The sequence below is a fragment of the Heloderma suspectum genome, chromosome 2, assembly GCF_057233095.1.
Source record: "Heloderma suspectum isolate Gila_16-S chromosome 2, 16-S_ref, whole genome shotgun sequence".
NCBI classification, from domain to species: domain Eukaryota; kingdom Metazoa; phylum Chordata; class Lepidosauria; order Squamata; family Helodermatidae; genus Heloderma; species Heloderma suspectum.
The window spans coordinates 369960226-369988132 of NC_139459.1; the positions used below are offsets into that span (position 1 = coordinate 369960226).

A 27907-nucleotide genomic window follows, 5' to 3' on the forward strand; every position below is an offset into this window, starting at 1 on the left:
CAGGGCCAGCATAGGGGTGGGATTAATAGGAACATTACAGTATATATGAATGTGTGAGACAGTCCCAGGGTGGGATCCCAATGCAGGCCTATCCGGAAAGGTGCTACGTGTCAGGCCATTATTGGAGTCACCTCCGTTGCCGTTTGATGAGATTCCTGGCGACTGTGGGGACTTAAGCCTTGCTTTCTTGCTTTGTAGTTGCTTGCTGCAATCATTGCATTGCGGTGTTCTACTTTAATTACTCTCTTAATTTGCTCCTGCTTAATAAAATCATAAGCCTTCACCCATTAGTGTGTTTATTCTTTCCAAATCCTAAAAATAACCGTTGCCTCTTAGCAACACAAGTCTTTCCTGCCCTGCCTTCTTTTTCCCTTTCTCCTCTCCCCTTCTTTTTATTTTATTTATTACATTTATATTCCACTGTTTTTCCTCTTTAAGGAACCCAAGGTGGCATACATAATCCTCCTCCTCTCCGTTTTATCCTCACAACCACCCTATGAGGTAGGTTGGGCTGAGAGTCTGTGACTGGCCCAAAGTCACCCAGTGAGCTTCCATGGCCAGGTGGGGACTAGAACCTGGATCTCCCGACTCCCAGTCCAACACTCTAACCACTACATCACACTTTTTTTCCTCCCTGATTATGTTGTATTTTCTGAAAAATCAATAAAAGCAGTATGCTCACTTACACACACACACACACACACACCAGAGCAAATTTACTACCTTACCGTTCCCTCTATTTCCGATGTTCAGTGTGTGAGTGCCGTTGTTTATGTAGCCAAAATGGCACCACACACAAGAGGGAGGGCGCAGCAGGCTGGGGGGAAACCCAATGTTCACAGAAGTACAACAAATCTTGAGGGGCGGGAGAACCCTAAGGAGGGGGGAATCCCCCCAAAACAGCCCAATGAGAACAGCAGCTGGATTCCTAAACAGCAACACTGCACAGAGCAACATTTTGTTGCAGGTCCCACTTGTCATCCCTGTTGTTGTTTTTCATTCAAAATAAGTTCCCAGGGTTAATAAGGATTGTTCAGGGCTTACTCTGCTCTGTGAATTGCAAAAAATATTTGCAAACTTTTCTTACATTCACAGCATTTATAAGGCTGTAAACACATCTAAAATTTTATACAGATTACAAATGAGGAGTTTGCGGGGCCAGAGCTTTTCCTGCAGACAAACCCTTTCATACGGTTTTTCTTTAGCGGCATTTCTTTGATGGGATGACAGAGTTTCGCTCTAAGGTAGATTTACAGGTCCAGCAAAACTGGATGGGAAGGAGGCCGAGGGGTCCTGAGGTGGCGGAAAGGACTGTACCTCTTCAGACACCAGATGGGAGGGGAAAATCACAATTTTGAATGCTTACATTAACAATTCTCTGCAAGCAGAAAACTAAACCAGCCCTCTCCCTGATGTGCTAGGATTGTGCTTGCGAGGTCTGTTTTTATATGCAGAGGAGCACTCTCATAAGTCTGAAGTGGTACAGTCCACAGCTGTACAGTCGCCTACCTGCAGTTTTGAGATGGTACGGTCTACCTCTGCCACCTCATTCTACTACAAGTACAGTAGATGGTAGCTCATAGGCACAAACATTTTGAAAGGTTGCCCCCTTCATGCCCCCTATAGCCTAGCTCTGACTCAAGCTTTTCTCAACATATAGAACATCTGTAGAGCTTCTCTCCTATGAGTATCCTACAAGCAAGATGTACGGTAAGGGTTAAGTTCTGAGTGGAACGTTTGTGTGGCTTTTCTCCAGTGTGAATTTTCAGTTAAACAAGACCTGTGTGCCAACAGATGTGCTGCCTACAATCAGAGCCCTGAAATGGCTTTTCTCCAAAGTGCGGTCTCATATGTACAGTGAGGTTTGATTTGCCATGCACGTTTTTGTCATACAAGAGCAATGGTATGGTTCTTTTCGGTAGGGATCCTATTTATTATTGTTTATATACCTCCCTTCATCCTAATCAGATTTCAGTACTGCAACAAAAAATAATACCACACTAGAAAAATAGAAACAACAAGACAGCCATTTCAGATAAAGTCCTTAAAAGCAGACTAGCATTGTCTGGAGCTTACTGAGATCTACCTTTCAAGAGAAGCCAGCCTCACAATAACAGCACTTAAGTGGTGTTGGTGTGAGATCCTATATGTACCGTAAAGTCTGATTTATCACCGAAGCTTTTCTCGCATAAGGAGCAGCGGTATGCTTTCTCTCCTGTGTGTATTCTCTGGTGCTTACTAAGATCTGCATTCCGGGAGAAGCCAGCCTCACAATAACCACACTTAAATGGCTTCTCTCCAGTGTGAGATCTTAGATGTACAGTAAGGTTCGATTTGTCACTGAAGCTTTTCTCACACAAGGAGCACAGGTACGGTTTCTCTCCGGTGTGGATTCTCTGGTGCTTCCTGAGATCAGAGTTCCGAGAGAAGCCAGCTTGGCAATAACCGCACTTAAACGGCTTCTCTCCTGTGTGAGACCTTTCATGCACAACAAGATTGGATCGCTGATGGTAGCTCTTCCCACACACAGAGCATTTATATGGTTTCTCCCCTGTGTGCCTCCTCTTGTGTTCAACAAGCTCTGACTTCCGACGGAACCCACTACCACAGTCAGGGCACTTATGTGGTCTCACTCCCCTGTGGAATTTTTCATGCACAAGAAGAGTTGATCTCCGGCTGAAAGTTTTCTCACACATGGAGCATTTGTAGGGCTTCTCTCCTGTGTGGATTCTCTGGTGTTTCATGAGGTCTTGCTTCCGAAAGAAGCAAGTCCCACAATGGGAGCATTTAAATGGCTTTTCTCCAGTATGGGATCTTTCATGTACAATAAGATTCGATTTGTCACTGAAGCTTTTCTCACACTGAGAGCATGTATATGGTTTCTCCCCTGTGTGGATTCTCTGGTGCTTCATGAAATCAGAACTCCGATGAAAACTTTTCCCACAATCCGAGCATTTAAATGGCTTCTCTTCCGTGTGAGATCTCTCGTGTGAAATGAGGCTGGATCGGACAAGGAAGCTTCTCTCACATGTGGAACATTTGAATGGTTTTTCCGTGGGAATGGCTTGCCGTTGCTTGCAATCTGGGTGCTGGCAGAAAGTCTGCCCATTGTGAAGACATCGGTAGGGCTTCTCCCCAGTGTGACGCTTTTCATGGATTGTAAGTTGTGATTTCTGACGGAAGCTTTTCCCACACACGGAACATTTATGTGGTTTGCTTCCTGTGTGGATTCTCTTGTGTTTGCTGAGATCTGAGCGCTGACAAAAGCTATTTCCACACTCAGAACACTGATAAGGCTTCTCACTTGTGTGGGATCTTTCATGGACCCTAAGACTTGATTGCTGACCAAAGCTTTTCCCGCACAGAGAGCAATGATACGGCTTTTCCCTCGTGTGAGTCCTTTCATGGACCGTAACACTCGATTGTTGGCTGAAGGTTTTGCCACACAGGGAGCATTGATATGGTTTCTCCCCTGTGTGGATCCTCTCATGTTTAATGAGATCGGAGTGATGGCTAAAGCTACTTCCACACTCGGAGCACTTATATGGCTTCACGCCTGTGTGGGTTCTCTCGTGGCTAATGAGACCTGAGCTCTGACAGAAGCTTCTCTCACAAAAAGAGCACCGATATGGCTTCTCTCCTGTGTGGGATCTTTTATGTGCAACCAGATTCGATCTGTGGCTGAAGCTTTTCTCACAGATGGAACATTTGTATGTTTTCTCTCCTGTGTGGATTCTCTGATGCTTAATGGGATCCAAGTGCTGACAGAAGCTACCTCCACAAATGGTACACTTATGCAGCTTCCCACCTTTGTGGGTTCTTCTTTTGTGGCTTGCAAGGCTAGATCTCTTGCAGAATTCTTTCCCACAATCCGTGCAAACATACACGCTCCCTCCTGCAGGGTGTCCTTCTGTTACCTCTGGAGTAATTTCTTGTGATGCCTTTGGTCTGGGCAAGGCATCACAGCACACTTCTACCCCATACAATCTAGAAATGCCTTTGTTTTTTCCCAGTGGATCCATGGGCCCAGGGCTTTTCAATTTAGTAACCTCCTCACCTCTGATCATTGGTCCATTGTTTTCTGGAAGGGGAAAAAATGATCCAATTAATGTTTGTTTATTTTTTAGTTTAACTACTTATACCCCACTTCTCTTATTTCTCTTTATTTAAAACAAAATTAAACCATCATTTTAAACATTTCTAAAATGCAAGCCATGGGCAGCATCCAACGTTGCCGCTCTGCCTCCGCTGGTTCTGTTGCGCTCAGGGGAGTGACCGCTCATGCGATGGGGCTTTCACACTTCTAAAAATAACCCCAGAAACAAGCAGAAACGCTCATTTCCGGATCGGGAAAGATCAGCGGAGCTCCCTTCTGTGAAGCGGGAAGCCCCGATGCAGGAGCGGTGGCTCCCACAAGGGCACAGGCCCAAAAGGATGCCACCCATTTACAGACAGGGAAGGGACGACAAAGGAATTTCTCACTGTAAACGAATGCTTCAAAAATAGGGGTTGGTGGGCACCTTTGGAATGGGATCGAACCCAGGTCCTTCTACATGCAAAGCATCCACAGGGCCCCTTTCCTTAAGCAAACATCACAAAGCTGCTTTCTCTGGAGTAAGGCCATCCACTCATCTAGCACAGTAATTATTTTTATTTATACATACAATTTTATTTATTTATTTTTACATACAATTCTATACAAAATTGATATTCCACCCTTCTGGTGCTTATGCACTGGGAGATCCGGGTTCTAGTCCCCACTTGGCCATGGAAGCTCACTGGGTGACTTTGGGCCAGTCACAGACTCTCAGCCCGACCCACCTCACAGGGTTGTTGTTGTGAGGATAAAACAGAGAGGAGGATAATGTAAGCCACCTTGGGTTCTTGCAAGAGGAAAAAAGGCGGGATATAATTGCAATAAATAAATAAATAAATAAATAAATAAATAAATAAAAGCAGTATTCAAGCGGACCATTCCACAAGCAGGGCTCACTGCTGATTCTGTCATGCCACAGGGATTTAGCACTTCCTTTAGCAAGCCCCCAAACAAGCAGAAATGCTCGTTTCTGGATCGGGACAGGTCCGCAGAGCAACCTTCTGTGAGCTTCAAGAGGAGCTACCCCATTCCAGACATGAGCGTTTCCACTCGTTTCCAGTTCCTAGAGGAAGTGCTACATTCCCGTTGCACATGCAGTGATGGGCGCTGCTAGTGGAACGGAATTAGTGGTGGCCCCCGCTTGCACAACGGCCTGCTTGGATACTGCCCCCCCCCCCCCACACACACACACAATATCATAAAAACAAAGACAGGAGCATCAGATAAAACCAAGAAGCTTTTTCTCTCCCGCTCCCTGACAATACTAATAAATAGCAGTAGTAATAACAACGATGTGACACACCTGTGTCTCTGCAGCTCTAACCCTGCGAGGTAGGACAGGCTGCAAGGCACTCTTTTGTCTAGATTCCTCAGAGGTAGGGCCACCACCACTCACATGTTTTTTTAATATCCTGCCCATGTGAGAAGGCTGACTTACATTTGTTTATGTGTGGAGGATAGCCTATTCACAGGGTTTCTCTACACAGGGCTTTTATCCTGCAACTGAGATTGCTTACTCACAGATGTCTGTGGGTCCTTAACACGACGCCATCAACCTCCAGGGTGTCTTCCGCACTAAATTACCTTTATCCCATTTCTTTAAAGATCAGAGATAATGAGCTATCAAATTACAGCGCGCTGAGTTCCCTCGTGAAAAGAGGAAGTTGCGCAATGAGGGGCGCGAGACCACAGCGCCATCTAGTGGCTGTTTAATGAAAGATATAGAACATGCAGATAAAGGGGAAAGAGGGAGGAAGAGAAGTGTGATCCTGCATTTAAAACAGAAGCAGACAGCCCTGGTAAAGTTGTGGGATTTTAGGCTGGTATAGAAATGCTCAAAGCTTCCTTTAAACTCATAATGAACAAAGTTAATGTATTTGCCAAGCACGAAACATGCCAGTGCCAGACTAGGCAAGACAACCCAGACCTTTGGGGTTCCCCAGGTGGCCACACACCCTTCCCCAGCCCCCCTGCTCCCCTCAACTGCCGATTGTTTGGTGGTTTCATGGCTTTGCCCCCCCCCCTTCTCAAAGGTTGAAATGCCTCTCCTAAGGCTTAGTTCCTGGCAGTAGGAGCGTTATGCTTAAATGTGCTTTTGGCCCCGCCCCTCTTGCCTTTGGCCCCACCCACCCCCGGAATGCAGCCCCTGGAGTGCATTCCCTCTTTCAGCCCAAGGGAATTTGGCCCTCTGGCTGAAAGAGGTTCAAGACCCCTAGGTTATACAAACAGATACTGCAGCTGTCCAGCGATGTTCTTTGCTAAATATCTTTCCAGGGATAATGGATGGTGGGAGGTTTACTTTGTCACAAATAGTAATAATAATAAATGAAGTAACTAAGACTTTGCTGCCCTTTCATGACACCCATACCTCTACCCAAGGGTTGGGCTGGCTCTGTGACACCTTACCCACTGTGTTGGCATCCCCTTTGCTCTTCTCCTTATCCTCTCCACCAAGGTGCCACGCTGGATTTTGTGACAAAGCTCCCTGGGGGGACACGCCCAGCACCTGAAACACCAGAACAGCATATTCTGAAGGTGAAGCAAACAAGCAAAGTGAGAGAATAACCTCAAGAAAGGTTTCTGGCTCCCAAGCTCAAGGCTGTGTTTCTTTTCTCTCTCTCGGCTATCCAGAAGAGATGCTCTCACCTGTCTCTCAGCCTCTTGCTTCCTCAGCAAGAAGTCCTCCGCCAGGGCCACTGCTTGGGTGCAGGTTTCCGGCTCCCTTTCCCTGACCCAGCTCTGCATCTCTGGGGGCAGGACAGTCACAAACTGCTCCAGGATCACCAGCTCCAAGATCTGTTCCTTCGTATGCCTGTCCGGCTTCAGCCACTGGTGGCAAAGGTCCCGGAGTTGGCAGCAAACCTCTTGGGGCCCCTCAGCCTCCTGGTAGAGAAACTGCCTGAAGCGTTGGCAAGGCGGCTCTCCGCCCACAGCACCCTCGTTGTCCATCTCCTCCTTCACTTTCCCACAATCCCCTGGAGCCCTAGAGTCTGGCCTGCTTCGGGCCTGCTCTGTCCCTTCACTGAGGGCCAGCTGGCATGATGTTGACCTACCTCCTCTAGGCCTCTGGTTGGCCTCAACCCTTTCCTCAAAGGAGCCCATGGGAACGCTTAGGCTACCCCACAGCAATGTCTCTGCCAGCTGAGGGTTTCCCCTTGTAGAATACGGTGCCTGAACGGCCGTGAGGAAAGTCTTCCACTGGGCGTCCCAGAGTGGTGCCAATTCTTCCTCTGGCTCCCTTTTAACTTGTGGCACTGTCTGTCCAAAGAACTGCCCAATGGTTCCCACTTGGACAATGTAAGGGGACGTTTCTGTTACTTGTGCCTCTGGTTTGGGGCAAGGAGATTCGTGCTCCTCCATTTTGATATCTGGACTCACTGCCTGGCGCTGGAAAATGGGGGTTGAGACTTCTTCTTGCTTTGCATCCATTCGTACTGAAGGGTAATATTTTTCTCTGCTGGAGAGAGCAGGTAGAGAAATATAGAGAGTTAAGCATTCGGCTTCAGGGATCTTTCAAAGGGGGAAGGGAAAGGGTGAAAATAAGTTTTGGATTAGAACCAAGGAGGTCTACGTTCAAATCTTAAGCTCAGTGCCAGTTGCTCTCTCATCCTAACCTACCTTGCCAGGGTTGTTGCGAGGATAACATAAGAACATAAGAAGAGCCCTGCTGGATCAGACCAAGGGTCCATCTTGTCCAGCATTCTGGTCACACAGTGGCCAACCAGCTGTCGACCAGGAACCCACAAGCAGGACATGAGTGCAACAGCACCTTCCCACCCATGTTCCCCAGCAACTGGTGTACATAGACTACTTCCTCTGATACTGGAGGTAACACATAGCCATCAGGAGGACTAGTAGCCGTTGATAGCCTTCTCCTCCAGGAATTTGTCCAACCCCCTTTTAAAGCCATCCAGATCAGTGGCCATCAATACATCCTGTGGTAGCGAATGCCATAGTTTGACTCTGCGCTGTGTGAAAAAGTCCGTCCTTTGATCTATCCTGAACCTCCCACCAATCAGCCTCTTCGGATGGCCCCTTTGGGTTCTAGGATTATGACAGAGGGAGAAAAATGTCTCCCTATCCACATTCTTCACACCACACATAATTTTGTACGCCTCCATCATGTCTCCCCTTCTTTGCCTTTTTCCCCCCTAAGCTAAACAATCCCAGCTGTTGTAACCTTCCTTCATAGGGGAGTTGCTCCAGCCCCTCGATCATTTTAGTTGCCCTTGTCTGCACTTTTCCCAACTCTTTAATCTCTTTTTTTAGGTGTAGTTAGCAGAACTGTACACAGTATCTAAGGCTCTCTTCACACTGAGCTTTTATCCTGCAACTGAGATTGCTCCTTCATGGAAGTCTTTACATGACGCCGTGATCATTCAAGGTGTTGTTGTTGTTCAGTCGTTCAGTCGTGTCCGACTCTTCGTGACCCCATGGACCATAGCACGCCAGGCCTTCCTGTCCTGCGCTCTCTCCCGGAGCGTGCTCAAGTTCATATTCATTGCATCCGTGATGCTATCTAGCCATCTCATCCTCTGCCATCCCCTTCTCCTTTTGCCTTCAGTCTTTCCCAGCATCAGGGTCTTTTCCAGGGAGTTTTCTCTTCGCATTAGGTGGCCAAAATATTGGAGCTTCAGCTTCAGTATCTGTCCTTCCAATGAGCACTCAGGGTTGATTTCCTTTAGGATGGACTGATTTGACCTCCTTGCAGTCCAGGGGACTCGTAAGAGTCTTCTCCAGCACCACAGTTTGAAAGCATCAATTCTTCGGCGCTCAGCCTTCCTTATAGTCCAGCTCTCACAGCCATACATTACTACTGGGAAAACCATAGCTTTGATTAGACGGACCTTTGTCGGCAAGGTGATGTCTCTGCTTCTTACTATGCTGTCTAGGTTTGCCATAGCTTTCCTCCCAAGGAGCAAGCGTCTTTTAATTTCATGGCTACAGTCATCGTCTGAGGTGATCTTGGAGCCCAAGAAAGTAAAATCTGTCACTGCTTCCATTTCTTCCCCTTCTATATGCCAGGAAGTGATAGGGCCAGATGCCATGATCTTCGTTTTTTTAATGTTGAGTTTCAAACCAGCTTTTGCACTCTCCTCTTTCACCCTCAACAAGAGGCTCTTGAGATCCTCTTCGCTTTCTGCCATTAGGGTGGTATCGTCTGCATATCGGAGGTTGTTGATAATTCTCCTGGCAATCTTAATTCCGATCTCTGATTCATCCAACCCGGCATTTCTCATGATGTACTCTGCATATAAGTTAAATAAGCAGGGTGACAATATGCAGCCTTGTCGTACTCCTTTCCCAATTTTGAACCACGCGGTTGTTCCATTTCTGGTTCTTACTGTTGCTTCTTGACCCTCACACAGGTTTCTCAGGAGACAGGTAAGGTGGTCTGGTACTCCCATCACTTTAAGAATTTGCCACAGTTTGTTGTGATCCACACAATCAAAGGCTTTAGCGTAGTCAATGAAGCAGAAATAGACGTTTTTCTGGAATTCTCTTGCTTTCTCCATGATGCAGCGAATGTTGGCGATTTGATCTCTAGTTCCTCTGCCTCTTCTAAACCCAGCTTGTACTTCCGGTAGTTCTCGGTTCGCATACTGCTGAAGCCTAGCTTGTAGGATTTTGAGCATCACCTTGCTGGCATGTGAAATGAGCGCAATTGTGCGGTAGTTTGAACACTCTTTGGCGTTGCCCTTCTTTGGAATTGGAATGTAAACTGACCTTTTCCAGTCTTGTGGCCACTGTTGAGTGTTCCAGATTTGTTGGCATATTGAATGCAGCACTTTAACAGCATCATCTTTTAGGATTTTAAATAGCTCGGCTGGAATACTGTCAAATCCGCTAGCTTTGTTGCTACTAATGCTTCCTAAGGCCCACTTGACTTCACTCTCTAGGATGTCCGGCTCAAGTTCAGTGACCGCACTATCATGGCTATCAGGGACATTCAGATCTTTCCTGTATAGTTCTTCTGTGTATTCTTGCCACCTCTTCTTAATCTCATCTGCTTCTGTTAGGTCCCTGCCTTCTTTGTCCTTTATCATGCCCATCTTTGCACAAAACGTTCCCTTGAGATCTCCAATTTTCTTGAAGAGATCTCTAGTCTTTCCCATTCTGTTGTTTTCCTCGATTTCTTTGCATTGTTCATTTAAGAAGGCCTTCTTGTCTCTCCTTGCTATTCTCTGGAACTCTGCATTCAGTTGGGTATATCTTCCCCTTTCTCCCTTGCTTTTCGCTTCCCTTCTTTCGTGAGCTACTTGTAAAGCCTCATCAGACAGCCACTTGGCTTTCTTGCATTTCTTTTTCTTTGGGACGGATTTCGTTGCTGCCTCCTGAACAATGTTATGGACCTCCGTCCATATTTCCTCAGGCACTCTGTCTATCAGGTCTAATCCCTGAAATCTATTCCTCACCTCCACTGTATATTCATCAGGGATATGATTTAGGTCATACCTGAACGGTTTAGTGGTTTTCCCGACGTTCTTCAATTTAAGCCGAAATTTTGCAAGAAGCAGCTCATGATCTGAGCCACAGTCAGCTCCAGGTCTTGTTTTTACTGACTGTATGGAGCTTCTCCATCTTTGGCTGCAAAGGGCATAATCAATCTGATTTCGATATTGACCATCTGGTGACGTCCATTCAAGGTGTCTCCTGCACTAATTGCCCTTTGTTCCATTTTTAAATAGATTGCAGATAATGAGCTATCAAATTACCCCGTTGTGTTCCTTCAGTTTCCTCCATAAATCGAGTAAAAGCGGTGAGAAGAGAAGCGAGATCAATGAAAGATAATGGAAGACTCAGATACAGGGAGAAGGAGGGGGAAGGGGAGGGGGGAAAGGAAGCACATGAAAAAGTGAGTCATTGTGATCCTGCATTTAGAATGGAAGCAGAAAGCCCTGTTTTAAATGCAGGATTTTAGGCTGGTGTAGAGATGCCCTACGTGTGGTTGCACCATAGCAGCAGAGCAGAGGGAGAACCACATACACTGCAGGATTGTAGTGGACCCAGGGTTCACAGGGTTGAAGCACTGGGACATCTTTATTAGCAGGGACGCTGATGCCACCTGCCACTCCCTCAAGCTTCCATGTTCCCTCTGAGCTTAGCTGTAATCCTGATAGGAGCTGGGAGGAAATGGATATTGATGAGTGATGACAAACTAGAAAGCATCCACCACAAGATGGGGGGGAATATAACTTCATTTTCAACAAAGCTGTATTATTTATTTATTTTATTTATTAAAAAGGTAAAGGTGTCCCCAACCAGTCGTGTCCGACTCTAGGGTGTGGTGCTCATCCCTGTTTCTAAGCCGAAGAGCCAGCGCTGTCCGAAGAAGCTTCCGTGGTCATGTGGCCGGCATGACTCAACACCGAGGTGCACGGAACGCTATTACCTTTCCCGCCGAGGCGGTACCTATTTATCTACTTGCAATTTCTTGCTTTCGAACTGCTAGGTTGGCAGGAGCTGGGACTGAAGACGGGAGCTCACTCCGTCACGCGGCACTCGGGTCTCGAACTGCTGCCCTGCCGACCTTCTGGTCTGCAGTTCAGCGTCTTAACCACTCAAATCTATATGCAGCTTTCTACAGAAGTATCAAAGTGGTGAACATAAAATTAAATGTAATGGCTTCAAAACAGCACTAAATAGAACAATAAAACAAGACAATGCAAAATTAATCAGCAGTATTGAAAATAAAGTTATATTTTCCAGGACCTCTGCTTTTCATGTTTGGAAAAGGGTTTCTGACCGATACGCTAACTGTCCATTCTCCTAGATTTTGTCGATCGTATCCGTGCATCAGGTCAGATCATCAGAAAGCCAGTTACTTGGAGCCCCCTGGAGCTGCGTCTCCTTTTCACCGATGCAAATGGCTTCTTCACCTGCTTCTTGCTCAGACAACGGTGGTGGTGAGAAGGAGGAGCAGGAGACGCCACGGCCTCCTTGCTGATAGGAGAGGGAGGACAATGCCTCCATGCAGTCCTGGTGTCAAGGGTACGCCTGGTCGGGCACCTGCCAAGGGCCCAACCCAGCAGGGGCCCACGGACCGGAGCCCCCTGGAGTTGCTCCTCCTCTTCCCCATTGCAGCCTGACTCTCGCTCTGGCCCATACAACGGAGGTGGTGAGAAGGAGGGGCAGGAGATGGTACAGGCTAGCTTTCTGAAGTCAAAGATTCTCTCTCTTTTTTTTCTGGTTCGATTCCACCCCTGACCGCCCCCCCTCCAACAGACCTTAGACAGTGTTATTGTTGTAAACTCTGAAATGAGATCAAAGCTATGGTTTTCCCAGTAGTAACGTATGGCTGTGAGAGCTGGACTATAAGGAAGGCTGAGCGCCGAAGAATTGATGCTTTCGAACTGTGGTGCTGGAGAAGACTCTTACGAGTCCCCTGGACTGCAAGGAGGTCAAATCAGTCCATCCAAAAGGAAATCAACCCTGAGTGCTCATTGGAAGGACAGATACTGAAGCTGAATCTCAAATATTTTGGCCACCTAATGCGAACAGCAAACTCTCTGGAAAAGACCCTGATGCTGGGAAAGACTGAAGGCAAAAGGAGAAGGGGACGGCAGAGGATGAGATGGCTAGATAGCATCACTGATGCAATGAATATGAACTTGAGCACGCTCCGGGAGAGAACGCAGGACAGGAAGGCCTGGCATGCTGTGGTCCATGGGGTCACGAAGAGTCGGACACAACTGAACGACTGAACAACAACAACAAAGAGATTTCAATACCACGTCAGTCTCTCCCTTTGAGACTCTCTTTGAGACTCTCTCTCTTTGAGACTCTCCGCCCCTTTGCCTGATGAAGAGATCTCAAGATCTCGAAAGCTTGTCCACATTTTTGCCTGATTGCCTGATTGTGAGTTTTGGAATTTCGAGCTGAAATTTGAGCTCACCATGACAGCATGATGGCCACACTCCCAAAAAGAGTCTAGAAATGCAGGGCGCTGTGTTGATTCTATATACAAACACACACACACAAGCAAGAGTCCCTTGCTCTTTTGCGCTCCTGTCCTGCTTGTGGGTCCCTGGTTGACAGCTGGTCGGCCACTGTGTGAACAGAATGCTGGACTAGGTGGACCCTCGGTCTGACTCAGCAGGGCTCTGCTTGTGTCCTTATGTTTACTACAGGGCCAGCGTCAAGGGTAGGTCTGGTCAGGCACCTGCCGAGGGCCACACCCCAGCAGGGCCTCACTGACAACAGCCCCCTGGAGTTGCTCCTCCTCCTCTTCACCACTGCGACCTGCTTGTTCGCCTGCTTTTCGCTCCGGCCCGGACAACGGTGGCAGTGAGAAGGAAGGGGGAGGAGAGGCAGATGCCATGGCCTGCGTGCTCCCTGGCTGTCTGCCTGTCAAGCAAGCAAGTGGGAGCCATGATGAAAAAGAGAAGGAGCAGTGCGGTGAGAAGGCGGCATCCCTGGGGGAGGGGGCCCACTGAGGGTGCCTCGCCCAAGGGCTCCCCGAAGCCCAGGGCCGGCACTGCTCGAGTCCAAGGTTGTCATCAATCATTTCAAAACGCCCCATTCCACCACTGGCTGCAAGCACAGAAACACAAACTCCCCCCCCCCCCCAACTTGGTGCAACACAGAAACGAAATGTTGTGATTGCCACCGCTCTGCTCTGCAGGGATTCGGGTCTGAGAGTGACAGCGCCGTTAGGCTGCCAGCTCCTTTTATGGAGCCCCGCTCCTCTGCCTTCAACAGCAGTGGGTGGAGTGCAAACCTTAGCAGGTGCTCACGCCACAAAAAGCTTCACCTTCTGATGCTGAACTATTGCCAAAGACACACAGGAACAGGCTTGACCGGTTTTATGCATTGCCTTTTTACACAGTCAGTTGGCAATCCAATTCTGCTACTAGGACAAGCCATAAATAAACTAGATTGATAAGGATAGATAAAATGGTGAGCCCATTCTGGATAAGACAGAGCTACATGCACCTCCCATCTTCTGTCTGTCCGAACCCTTTGCTCTTTCCATGTCTACCAAACGGCCAAATCAAGAAAATTGAGCCAACCAACCTCATCAGTTCATGCTGCACCCTTGAGATCTGCAGGAAAGGCCTCTGGCTCTGGGGGAATGCACCAATGCACACCCAGCGCATAAGCTTTAGGGAATTCAAAAGGTACCTTTTATTCCTCTCTAGGCAGGGCAGGGTTGACTAGGAAGTGACCTTAGGTATTTACAACCTCCCTCCCACATGTTCCTTTGGCATGGTCTAGGAAGCCATGCTCTATAGCTTTAACTCTTAAATGCACTATCGTGAAAGGAGCATAAAACACAAGCCACACTTTAGGCGTGCCCTGTCGATCCCTTGCAGCAAACAACAACAAAGAGACTTGTGGCACCCTAAAGACTGACAGATGTATTCTGGCATAAGCTTTCATGGACAATGTCCACTCCAACCATCTCAAATTGCCAGATTTAGAGACACACGAAAGGTCATGCCAGAACAAATGTGTCAATCTTAAAGTGCTACAAGACTCTTTGTTGTCTTTCAGCTCGAAATTCCAAAACTCACAATCAGGCAATCCCTTTGTCCACAAAAATGTGGACAAGCTTTCGAGATCTTGAGATCTCTTCATCAGGCAAAGGGGCGGAGAGTCTCAAAGAGAGAGAGTCTCAAAGAGAGTCTCAAAGGGAGAGACTGACGTGGTATTGAAATCTCTTTGTTGTTGTTGTTCAGTCGTTCAGTTGTGTCCGACTCTTCGTGACCCCATGGACCACAGCATGCCAGGCCTTCCTGTCCTGCGTTCTCTCCCGGAGCGTGCTCAAGTTCATATTCATTGCATCAGTGATGCTATCTAGCCATCTCATCCTCTGCCGTCCCCTTCTCCTTTTGCCTTCAATCTTTCCCAGCATCAGGGTCTTTTCCAGAGAGTTTGCTGTTCGCATTAGGTGGCCAAAATATTTGAGATTCAGCTTCAGTATCTGTCCTTCCAATGAGCACTCAGGGTTGATTTCCTTTAGGATGGACTGATTTGACCTCCTTGCAGTCCAGGGGACTCGTAAGAGTCTTCTCCAGCACCACAGTTCGAAAGCATCAATTCTTCGGCGCTCAGCCTTCCTTATAGTCCAGCTCTCACAGCCATACGTTACTACTGGGAAAACCATAGCTTTGATTAGACAGACTTTTGTCAGCAAGTTGATGTCTCTGCTTCTTACTATGCTGTCTAGGTTGGCCATAGCTTTCCTCCCAAGGAGCAAGCGTCTTTTAATTTCATGGCTACAGTCACCGTCTGCGGTGATCTTGGAGCCCAAGAAAGTAAAATTTGTCACTGCTTCCATTTCTTCCCCTTCCATATGCCAGGAAGTGATGGGGCCAGATGCCATGATCTTCGTTTTTTTAATGTTGAGTTTCAAACCAGCTTTTGTACTCTCCTCTTTCACCCTCAGCAAGAGGCTCTTTAGATCCTCTTTGCTTTCTGCCATTAGGGTGGTATCATCTGCGTATCTGAGGTTGTTGATAATTCTCCCCGCAATCTTAATTCCAACCTGTGATTCATCCAACCCAGCGTTTCTCATGATGTATTCTGCATATAAGTTAAATAAGCAGGGCGACAATATGCAGCCTTGTCGTACTCCTTTCCCAATTTTGAACCATCGGTTGTTCCATGTCCGGTTCTTACTGTTGCTTCTTGACCCTCGTACAGGTTTCTCAGGAGACAGGTAAGGTGGTCTGGTACCCCCATCTCTTTCAGAATTTGCCAGAGTTTGTTGTGATCCACACAATCAAAAGCTTTAGCGTAGTCGATGAAGCAGAAATAGACGTTTTTCTGGAATTCTCTTGCTTTCTCCATGATCCATCGAAAGTTGGCGATTTGATCTCTAGTTCCTCTGCCTCTTTGAAACCCAGCTTGTACTTCCGGTAGTTCTCAGTTCGCATACTGCTGAAGCCTAGCTTGTAGGATTTTGAGCATCATCTTGCTGGCATGTGAAATGAGCGCAATTGTACGGTAGTTTGAACACTCTTTGGCGTTGCCCTTCTTTGGAATTGGAATGTAAACTGACCTTTTCCAGTCTTGTGGCCATTGTTGAGTGTTCCAAATTTGTTGGCATATTGAGTGCAGCACTTTAACAGCATCATCTTTTAGGATTTTAAATAGCTCAGCTGGAATGCTGTCATCTCCGCTAGCTTTGTTGTTAGTAATGCTTCCTAAGGCCCACTTGACTTCACTCTCTAGAATGTCGGGCTAAAGTTCAGTGACTGCACTATCATGGCTATCAGGGACATTCAGATCTTTCCTGTATAGTTCTTCTGTGTATTCTTTCCACCTCTTCTTAATCTCATCTGCATCTGTTAGGTCCCTGGCTTCTTTGTCCTTTATCATGCCCGTCTTTGCATAAAACGTTCCCTTGAGATCTCCAATTTTCTTGAAGAGATCTCTAGTCTTTCCCATTCCATTGTTTTCCTCGATTTCTTTGCACTGTTAATTTAAGAAGGCCTTCTTGTCTCTCCTTGCTATTCTCTGGAACTCTGCATACAGTTGGATATATCTTCCCCTTTCTCCCTTGCTTTTCGCTTCCCTTCTTTCCTCAGCGACTTGTAAAGCCTCCTCAGACAGCCACTTGGCTTTCTTGCATTTCTTTTTCTTTGGGATGGATTGAGTTGCTGCCTCCTGAACAATGTTACGGACCTCCGTCCATAGTTCCTCATCAGGTCTAATCCCTGAAATCTATTCCTCACCTCCATTCCATATTCATAAGGGATATGATTTAGGTCATACCTGAATGGTTTAGTGGTTTTCCCGACGTTCTTCAATTTAAGCCGAAATTTTGCAAGAAGCAGCTCATGATCTGAGCCACAGTCAGCTCCAGGTCTTGTTTTTACTGACTGTATAGAGCTTCTCCATCTTTGGCTGCAAAGGACATAATCAATCTGATTTCGATATTGACCATCTGGTGATGTCCGTGTGTAGAGTCGCCTCTTGTGCTTTTGGAAAAGAGTGTTTGCTATGATCAGCGTGTTCTCTTGGCAAAACTCTATTAGCCTTTGTGCTGCTTCATTTTGTACACCAAGGCCATGCTTGCCTGTTATCCCGGTGATTTCTTGACTTCCTGTTTTGGCATTCCAATCCCCTATGATGAAGAGGACATCTTTTTTTGGTTTTAGTTCTAGAAGGTGTTGTAGGTCTTCATAGAACCGATCAACCTCAGCTTCTTCGGCATCAGTGGTTGGGGCATAGACTTGAATTACTGTGATGTTGAATGGTTTGCCTTGGATTCGTACTGAGATCATTCTATTGTTTTTGAGATTGTACCCCAGTACTGCTTTTCCCACCCTTTTGTTGACTATGAGTGCTACTCCATTTCTTCTATGGGATTCTTGCCCACAGTAGTAGATATGATGGTCACCTGAATTAAATTCGCCCATGCTTGTCCATTTTAGTTCGCTGATTCCCAAGATGTCGATGTTCAATCTTGCCATCTCATGTTTGACCCCCTCCAGCTTACCTTGATTCATTGATCTTACATTCCAGGTTCCTAAACAATATTGTTTTTTACAGCATCGGATTTTCTTTTCACCACCAGACACATCCACGGCTGAGTGTCCTTTCGGCTTTGGCCCAGCCACTTCACTCTTTCTGGCGCTACTTGGAAATTCCCTCTGCTCTTCCCCAGTAGAATATTGGACACCTTCCGACCTGAGGGGCTCATCTTCCGGCGTCATCTCTTTTAGCCTTGTGATACGTTCCATGGGGTTTTCTTGGCAAGAATACTGGAGTGGGTTGCCATTTCCTTCTCCAGTGGACCACATTTTGTCAGAACTCTCCGCCATGACCTGTTTGTCTTGGGTGGCCCTGCACGGCATAGCTGATGGCTTCACTGAGTTACGCAAGCCCCTTCGCCACAACAAGGCAGTGATCCATGAAGGGGTGAAATCCCTTTAGTCTATATTTCTTTTATTTGTTACATTTGTATACTGCCCTATAGCCAAGGCTTTCTGGGCAGTTCACAACTAACAGAACTTAACAAGACCTAATATAAAACTTTTACGTTGAAAAGTGCTACATATACCCAAAGTAAAACCCAGGAGCAGTTTTCAGGAGGCATTTCAAAGATGTCACATTTCCTGCCCCATGAACTTCATGGGGAAGGGTTTTCCACAGGGTGGGTGCCGCTACAGAGACACCCCCCCCCCCGCAGTCGAGGTTCTTCACAGTGATATCCCGTTCATTTTGGAATGACCAACAAGACTTCCTCTGAAGATCTTAAATGTCATCTGGATATATATAAGGGAAGGTGGTCTGCTAGGCTCGAGGTGTTGTGTAGGTTTCAGGTTTCATCTAGGTAAAGCAAACCCTCATTGTCTGAGGGCTCCTTCACAGAGAGCTTTTATCCTGCTATTGAGATTGCTCACTCACAGAAGTTTGCGGGTCCTTTTCATGATGTCGTTAACCTCCAGGGCACATCCAGAGGTATTTCCTGGTTATTTCACTCCAAAAAGGTCAGGAAGTAATGAACCATTTTTTAAAGTCGGAATGTGATGCAATTGAAACAGCCACTAGATGGCGCTGCTTTGTTGTGTTCTATGGAACCTTGAAAATTAAAAGCTTCCCTTCTCAGCAATCAGGTGGTTGCTGTCTGGGAGCCCAGGATAAATGCGGAAAGGCTCCAGAACGGGAGGACTGTGGGCGTTTTCTTTAGAGTAACAGCAGCCTAATGCCCCCGTTCCGTTGTTGAAAATATAAAAATCCAGTTGTTACTCTGATTTGTCTCCAACCTTAGGCGCAACTCACAGATTCCTTGGCAGGCAAGCAGAGAACTAAACCTCACAGTTTTTATGTATTAGCAAAGCTGGAGGCAAATTTTGGGTGGTGACACTTCTCCAGCTGTGATGCTATGTGACCTTACATGAGGGTAAGACTTATTGAACACAGCAGGACTGACCGTGGAGTATACATGCCTAAGATTTCCAGGCATCGTAATCTGTTGTTGTAGCAGAAACGACAGAGTCTGTTGTTTTTCAGTCGTTCAGTCGTTCAGTCGTGTCCGACTCTTCGTGACCCCATGGACCATAGCACGCCAGGCCTTCCTGTCCTGTGCTCTCTCATGCCAGAACAAATGTGTCAATCTTAAAGTGCTACAAGACTCTTTGTTGTCTTTCAGCTCGAAATTCCAAAACTCACAATCAGGCAATCCCTTTGTCCACAAAAATGTGGACAAGCTTTCGAGATCTTGAGATCTCTTCATCAGGCAAAGGGGCGGAGAGTCTCAAAGAGAGAGAGTCTCAAAGAGAGTCTCAAAGGGAGAGACTGACGTGGTATTGAAATCTCTTTGTTGTTGTTGTTCAGTCGTTCAGTTGTGTCCAACTCTTCGTGACCCCATGGACCACAGCATGCCAGGCCTTCCTGTCCTGCGCTCTCTCCTGGAGCGTGCTCAAGTTCATATTCATTGCAACGGTGATGCTATCTAGCCATCTCATCCTCTGCCGTCCCCTTCTCCTTTTGCCTTCAGTCTTTCGACGACAGAGTCTAGTGGCACCTTAAATTGGGCTCTTCCATGTGGTGCCCATGGGAACCATTGTGCCCCCAGTCTCCTGATGCCTGCCAGTCTCTGTGTCCCTCCTGATCTTTATTTTATTTAAGTTTTTTTTTTTAAAATCCATTTCGGGCACAATCCTATGCATGTTTAGACAAAAAAAAATAAATCCTACAACTTCCAGCATGCCTCAGCCAGCATGGCTATCTGGGGCATGCTGGGAGTTGTAGGCCTTTTTTTCCAGTCTAAACATGCATAGGATTGCACTCTTCTTTTTTAACTGGGAGGGGGCATGTTGCAAAGCAAAATGCAAAAAAGCATGAATTAAGTTTTGGGCATTGACTAGATTTTAGTGAGCTGACAATCAAGACCTCTAGCAAATGTCTGGAATGCATTTAAAGCACAATCCTATGCACGTTTAGCCAGAAAAAAGGCCTACAACTCCCAGCATGCCCTAGGTAAACTTGCATAGAATTGTGCCCTGACGATCCTCTGGGAATGTAAGTCAGGACCGTACACTTTACAGACCAAACGTGAAGATGACAAAGTTAACATTCTATCATGAAAGTTTAGAAACTGCACTGGGATTCAGAAGGCCAGTCGTTAATATATGATTAACAACATAAGAAGAGCCCTGCTGGATCAGACCAAGGGTCCATCTTGTCCAGCATTCTGCTCACACAGTGGCCAACCAGCTGCCCATGGGAAACCCGCAAGCAGGACATGAGTGCAGCAGCAACCTCCCACCCAAGTTCCCCACCAACTGGTACACATGGGCTATTAGGAGAGAGCTTCGCCTTTTGTGTGGTATAGAAATGAAATGAATGAATGAATGAATAATAGGCATATTGCCTCTGATACTGGAGGTAGCACATAGCCACCAGGATTAGTAGCCATTCATAGCCTTCTCCTCCATGAATTTGTCTAACCCCCTTTCAAAGCCATCCAAATTGGTGGTACATCTTGTGGTAGCGAATTCCAGAGTTTAACTCTGCGCTGTGAGATGAAGTCCTTCCTTTGATCTACCCTGGAGCTCCCACCAATCCACTTCATGGGATGAACCCCTTGGGTTCTAGTATTATGAGAGAGGGAGAAAAATGTTTCCCTCATAATTTTGTACACTTCTACCATTTCTCACCTTACTCAGCTTTTTTCTAAGCTAAAAAAATCCCAGCTGCTGTAACTTCCTGTCATAGGGTTGATGCTCCAGCCCCTTGATCATTTTAGTTGCTCTTTTCTGCACTTTTTCCAGCTCTACAATGTCCTTTTTTAGGTGTGGTGACCAGAACAGTATTCCAAGTGTGGCCGCACCATAGATTTTTATAGGGGCAGTATGATTTTGGCAGTTTTGTTCTCAATTCCTTTTCTAATTATGCCTTTTTTACAGCAACTGCACACTGGGTTGACATCTTAATTGAGCTGTCCACCACAACCCCAAGTTCTCTTTTTTGGTTGGTCACCATTACCTCAGATCCCATCCGGTTATACTTGAAGTTCGGTTTTTTTGCCCCAATGTGCATCACTTTACACATGCTTACACTGACTAGGGATGTACCTGGTCCCGCAGCTTGCTTCGCGGTGGGGGGGAGGCGCTTCGGTTCTCCCCCCGAATTTCAGGCCGGGGAGGGAGGCGCCCCGCCTCGCCCAGCCGAAATTCAGGCCAGGGAGAAGTGCCCCGTCTCCCCGGCCGCGAAATAAAAAAGTGAAGGAAAAAAACACACACCCGTGATAGGCTACGTAACAATTTACGTAGCCTATCACGGCTAGATTCCCAAAGTCAACCGTGATAGGCTACGTAAATCGTTACGTAGCCTATCATGGGTGTTTTGTTTTTTTTTACTTTATTTTGTAATGGCGGCGGCAGCAGCCGGTCGGAAGACTGGCCGCCGCCCCCGCACCCGACAAAACGCCGCCGAAATCCCGCTGGGACCCGCCGCCAAGAGGGACATTCGTGGGAGGTAAGTCCCATCCCGGGGGCGGCGGAGAGGGGGCGGAGAATATCACCAACAATTTCGGGGGGCCGAATGCGTTGGCATTCGGCCTCCCCGAGATTTGTGGAGAAATTCTCCGCCATCCCTACACTGAACCGCATTTGCCATTTGGATGCCATTTCTCCCAGTCTGGAGAGATCCTTCTGGAGCTCCTCACAATCCCTTTTTGTTTCAACCACCCTAAATAATTTGGTGTCATTGTCAAACTTGTTCATTTTGCTGCTTACTCCTAATTCCAGAACATTTATGAACAAGTTGAAAAGCATTGGTCCCAGTACAGATCACTATGGGACCCCACTATTTACATCCCTCCATTGGGAGAATACACCATTTATTCTTACTCCGCTTTCTGTACTTTCCTAACTTGTGGCATAGATTTTAGCTGAGCTTCTATTAGCTTTTTTTCTATTAGCTGGTTTTGAGTAACCTCCAAGCACTTTGAAGGGATTTAACCCTCTTGACTCCCCTTTTCAAATTCCTTTTCACCAGTTCCCTCACTTTAGAGAAGTTTCCGGTTTTGAAGTCCAATTTTACTGTGCTGGGCTTCCTTTGCAATTTTCCACTTAAATATATATTACGTCTGATAGCACTGTGGTCATTGTTTCCAATTGGTTCAACAACATTTACATCTCATACTAGGTCCTGGGTGACACCACTTAGGATTAAATTCAAGGTCGCCTCCCCTCTGGTCAGTTCCATGACCAACTGTTCTTGGGCACAGTTGTTTAGGGCATTGAGAAATTTAACCTCTTTGTCGTGACTGGAACATGCATTTATCCAGCCAATGTGGGGGTAATTGAGGTCACCCATCATAACAACACTTCCTCGTTTGAAGGCCTCCCTGATTTCATTTTCCATCTCAGGGTCATCCTGAGCATTCTAGTCTGGGGGACGATAGCACGTTCCTAGCACTAAATTAGTTATGGACCCTGGTATTGTCTTCCACAGCGCTTCTGTGAAACAGCCTACCTGTTTTAGGTGTTCTAGTCTGCTCGACAGTATGCCCTCTTTGGTGTACAGGGCAACACCTCCCCCAGTATGCCCTTCCCAGTTCTTCCTGTAGAGCTTAGATCCAGAGATGACCATATCCCACTGGTTCTCTCCTTTCCACCAGGGTTCCGTAATGCCCACTATATCCAGGTTTTCTTTTAAAACCAAGCACTTCAACTGTCCCATTTTGGCTCAGAGGCTTCTAGCATTTCCATAAAAACACCTATACACAGTATCCCTCCCCAGATGCCTCTGGCGTGTGCATCTTTTGCTATGGCACATAGGCCTCTTTGACTGGTTATCATGTTCTACCATGTGCTCCTGGTCTATTTCCTCCCCTTCCACATTTGGGAAATCAAAAACATTTCCATCTTCATTGCTTGGGACGATTTACCCCGAACTGGGTGCTTCCCAGCTCCTGTCAGCTTTCCCCCAGGGTTTAACATAAAAGCGGCTCTGCCACGTTTTGTATGTTTAGCACCAGCAGTCTGGTTCCATTTTGGTTCAAGTGGAACGTGTCCCTCTTGTACAGTCCTGGCTTGTCCCAAAAGGTTCTTGAGTGTCTAACAAATCTGCACCCTTCCTCCTCGCACCACCGTCTCATCCACACATTGAGACTCTTCAGCTTCACCTGTCTAGCTGGCCCCGCATGTAGAACAGGTAGCATTTAAGAGAAAACCACCTTGGTGGTCCTGGATTTCAACCTCCTACCTAGCAATCTAAATTTGGCTTCCAGGATCTTACAACTGCATTTCCCCACTTCATTGGTACCAGCACTGACCAGGACCACTGACTCCACCCCAGCACTAGCTACTTGGTGATCTAGATGGCATGTGATATCCGCAACCTTTGTACCAGGCAGGCAATTCACCATGCAGTCTACATACCCATTACAAACCCAGCTGTCTGTGTGTCTAATGCCTGACTTTCCCACTACCACAAGCCCCCCTCCCCCTGGAGGCACATCCTCGGTGTAAAAGGATATTTGTTCCTCGGTGTAAAAGGATATTTGTTCATCTTCTGAGGAATGGGTCCCTTCTAAGGAATAATTTCCCTCTTCCTCAGAATGGTGCCCTCCTTCCCCAAGACCCACATTCTCTGTGACCGCAGAAGAACTGTCACCCATGGAGTGGGCCACTGCTATTAGGCCCCTGAAGGTCTCATCCACCAATTTCCCTGCCTCTCTTAGCTTCTCCAGGTCAGCAACCTTGGCTTCAAGGGGATGAACTTGTTCCCTGAGAGCCAGGAGCTCATTACACCAAGCACACACCCACGACTTCTGTCCAGCAGGCAGATAGTCATACACATGGCACTCAGTGAAATACACTGGATTGTTCCCACAGCCCTGCTGGCTTTCTACCTCCATAACTTGTTTTAATTTGGGTGTGCTTTACCTGGAAAACTTAGTTGTTACTATGAAAAAATGGGGAACTTATTTATAGCTATTTATTTTCAGTTATTTACTATGAGAAGGGAGGGGAGAGTCAACTGCCCTGGCTTCCTCGCCCTGTTGCTAAAATCGCACACTCTCCTGTGTGCTGATGCTTGGTCACTGGGACTGAGACGCTTTGTTACTGGGGCTCCTCGCACTCTGAGAGTGGGCTCCCTCGCGAGCACGCCTCCTCATTTAGACGGGCCGAACTGCTCCTGCAGTGAATCTGATCTGAGAGCCTTGTTTGTAAATCGAGGGAGGCTGTGTGTGAGCTCTTGATCAGCACTAGCTTTCAGTGGGTGGGAATGTAGGTCAAGTTAGCCCCCTGGGAATGGAGATTTCATATTTAGACAAGAGGTCAACAGCGAATGGGAGACCAATGGTTGTTGGCAAGGACAGCAGACAAAGGGTGGGTGATTTGGCAAGGGATGCTGTTAGCCTTCCCCGAGGATGCAAGAGGTCAAGGCGGTGACACTTTGTGTCATTTTCTGGGCGGGCGGGGGTTGTGTGTGTAAAAACTAAATGTTAAGCTGAAGTCTCAAACTTGGGATGGGGCCTTTTTCTCCTGTTTTTTTTTAAATACTTAATGCTAAGTCCCAATACATATTTTAACAGCTGGATTTGTGCACGGTGGCGGTGGGGCGTCATTTCCACTTCTTGATTATTTTGTATCAAGTGTTTTTTTTACGGTTGCTTTATTGACACCACACCTCCTTCTCTCTTCCCGCAAATCAGACCTGCCCTCCTGTATTCTGTAAAGTCACCATGCAAATTGACAGTGCTACATTGATCCACACCACCATCTTGGCCTTCAGAGAAGTGATTATATTCAAGTTGGATGCAGCCCATTTAGCTATTACCCCAAACTGGGAATCATCTGAGAAATGAACTCTGGATATATGGTACAGGGAGCTACGGGCAACAGGACACATGGAAAAGCTAACTCATCAAATCTGCCAGTCAAAAGGACAAACCAAACCAGATAAATGTTTTTAAATGCTGAATGAGGTAGTTTTCCTGCCGCCACCTTGGGCTTGCTTCTGGAATGACTTTGGACTACATTACGAAACTGGAGAAGTGAACATGTTGGACTAGTTTTCCTACACTCTTCTGTACCGCTGAAAAACAACTGAGGGAGTGTGTAAGAGAACCCAATGTTTACAATATGAAATTATCCATGTCAGATTTGAGGACTTGAGGTTGTGGTGGATAGCTTGATGGAAATGTCGCCCCAGTGTGAGGCCTCTTCTGAATCACAGCAAGAGAGTCCCTCTAACCCAGGAGTAGGGAAACATATGGCCTTCCAGAAGTTGCTGGATTACAACTCCCATCATTCCTGACCATTGGCTGTGCCTGCTGGGGTTGATGCGAGTTGAAGCCCAACATCTGGAGGGCCACAGGTTCCCTGACCGGTGGCCTTCATGGGTTAGAGGGACCCTTGCTGTGATTCAGAAGAGGCCTTCAGATGTTTGGGGTCAGCTATGGGGCAGGGATGTGTGTAAAGGGGACAAAGTTGCCACTTCAGGGGGCAGAGGATGGAAGGTAAAGGGGTGGTGGTGTGCTTGGTAGATAATTACACCAAAGGCAGCCTTCCTGAACTTTGGGTCCTCCCTCTTAGATGGGTTGGACTACAACTCCCACCATCCCTGGCTGGGGGTAATGGGATTTGTAGTCCACCCATCTGGAAGCAGGGCCCCAGCTTGCAGAAGACTGACCTAAAGATACCTAGGCCTGGCTCAGGGTTACCTCACGTTCCTCCCCGTTCACTGGCTATTTAAATGATAAAGGGGCGATTCTACACTCCAGCAAAGGCGACCACCTCAGAGCCTGCTCCAGCTGCCCTTTCCTGCTCCCCTCCCCCTACCGGGCAATTATCACCAACTGCCCTTTGCGAAGGGCCCTTACTTATTGTTATATTTTACCATTGCATACTGTATTTTAACAATGCCTCGTTGCATTTTTTGAAAGTTGCCTTGGAAGGATTTCTATGCAGAAAGGTGGGATAGAAATCATTGCAATACATAAATAATATCATTTTAATTCCACCGTTCCTCCAAGGAGCTCAGGGTAAAATACATAGTTTGCACCCTCTCCCCATTTTATCCTCAGAAAAAACCTGAGAGGTATGTTCAAGTGTGTATTTGTGTGACTGGCCCAAGGTCATCCAGTGAGTTTCAGTGGTTAGGGTGGAATTTGAACCCAGGTCTCCCTGCCCTATTATGTATTTGCTACCTGTGTATCCCGCTTTTTCCTCCAAGGAGCCTAGGGCGGCTTACATGATCCTCCTCATCTCCACTTTATCTTTGCAACAACCCTGTGAGGTAGGTTAGGCTGAGAGAGGCAGTGACTGGCCCAAAGTCACCCAGTGAGCTTCATGGCTGATTGAGGACTTGAACTCTGATATCCTGAATCCCAGACCAAGACTCTAATGCAGGGGTACCCAACCTTTTTGGACCCATGGGCACTTTTGGGAATTTGAGAAACTGCTGTGGGCACCACCACAAAATGGCTCCCATGGAGGATGTGGCTAGTGGGGACCTGGATAGTCAAAAGAGCTGTGTGGGGAGGGAAACAGTGAGGCAAGTGGCTGGGAGGTAGGAAGAAACAGCGAGGTAAAGGGGAGGGAGAAAGAGCAAGGCTGGAGGCTGGTAGTGGAGACAAACAGCAAGATAAAGGTGTGAGCAGGAGAGAAAGAGCAAAGCTAGAAGCTGGAAGTGAAGCGATACAAGCGAGAGCAATGGGGAAAGGTCTGTGTGGATGGAAGAAGATTGGGTGGGGCCAGGAAGCAACTCTTTCTCTTCCTGCCCACTGAGCCGCTGATCAGTGGCAAGTTCAGGAACAGGAAAGAGAGCCTGGCGCCCTAACCCTTTAAAAAAAAATTAAAAATACGTTTTTGAAGGGGGAAGGGAGCGGAGAGCTTTGCAGGCACATTCAGAGGTGCCCACACATTGAGGGGCCCTGCTCTAAACACTACACCTCACTGGCTCTCACTCCTAGACCCCCGTGTTACCTTGATCGTCTTCTTTCAGTTCTGTGCCTCTAACACTTTTAGTCTCAGGGCCTAGTTCAGCCTTTCCCAACTTGGTGCCCTCCCAATGTTTTGGGACTTCAGTGCCTATCAGCCCCAGCCAGCATGGTCAGGAATGCTGGGAGTTGTAATCCCAAATATCTGGAGGAAATCAGGTTGAGGACTGAAGGTTTAATTGGGCCTGTTTGTTTTGCTGTCCTGGTTCCCCAAACAGCATCTTTCTCTAATCTGGTTTCTCCCTCCTCTTTCTGCCAAAATAATACAGCTCCCCCTATACCCCTTATTTATTTCCTACATTTACATCTCAGCTTTCCCCCAAAGAACTCAAAGTGATGTACATGACTCCCACTGCCATTTTATCTGAACAACCACCCTGCAAGGGAGGCAAGCTGAGAAATAAGTCACTGGCTCAACAACACCCAGTGAACTTCATGGCTGCATGGAGATAACCATTATGTCGCACTGCCTGTCCTTTCCTCAATTCCACCATCTCTGCCTCTTCAGGTTTCTTTTTCCACCTAAGGTCTTCTAAGCTTCTTCTGGTCACACCTGAAATATCCTGAAAATGTTTAACACAGAATCATAGAGTTGGAAGGGACCTCAGAGATCATCTAATCCAACCCCCTGCCAAGGGCAGGAACTGCAGTGCAGAATACAGCTAGAGTCCCCCTGACAAGGTGGCCATCCAACCCCTGCTTAAATACCTCCAGTCAAAGATTGCCCACCACCTCCAGAGGCAGTCTGCTCCACTGCTGAATAACGATGTATGGATTGTGTGAAATCCGCTCCATCTGTGTTTCATGGATTCTCAGGCGCCTTTTGTTCCGTCGTCCGTTCACAGACAGATTCGATTTTTTCCATTATGCAGAAAAATACACAATTCCGTAAGAGG

At 47.0% G+C, this 27907-nt stretch overlaps 1 protein-coding gene across 1 annotated transcript; it reads right to left on the bottom strand.

The window, feature by feature from the left end:
• Window positions 1–82: 82 nt before the first annotated feature.
• LOC146356030 (uncharacterized) lies at window positions 83–14227 on the bottom strand. Its single transcript, XM_084831257.1, has 4 exons — window positions 14114–14227; window positions 6743–7553; window positions 6503–6602; window positions 83–4081 (listed from the first exon to the last, which is right to left on the bottom strand). Exons 1-4 carry the CDS (start codon window positions 14194–14196, stop codon window positions 2121–2123), a joined length of 2955 nt encoding a protein of 984 aa, XP_084687383.1. The 5' UTR covers window positions 14197–14227; the 3' UTR covers window positions 83–2120.
• Window positions 14228–27907: the final 13680 nt, after the last annotated feature.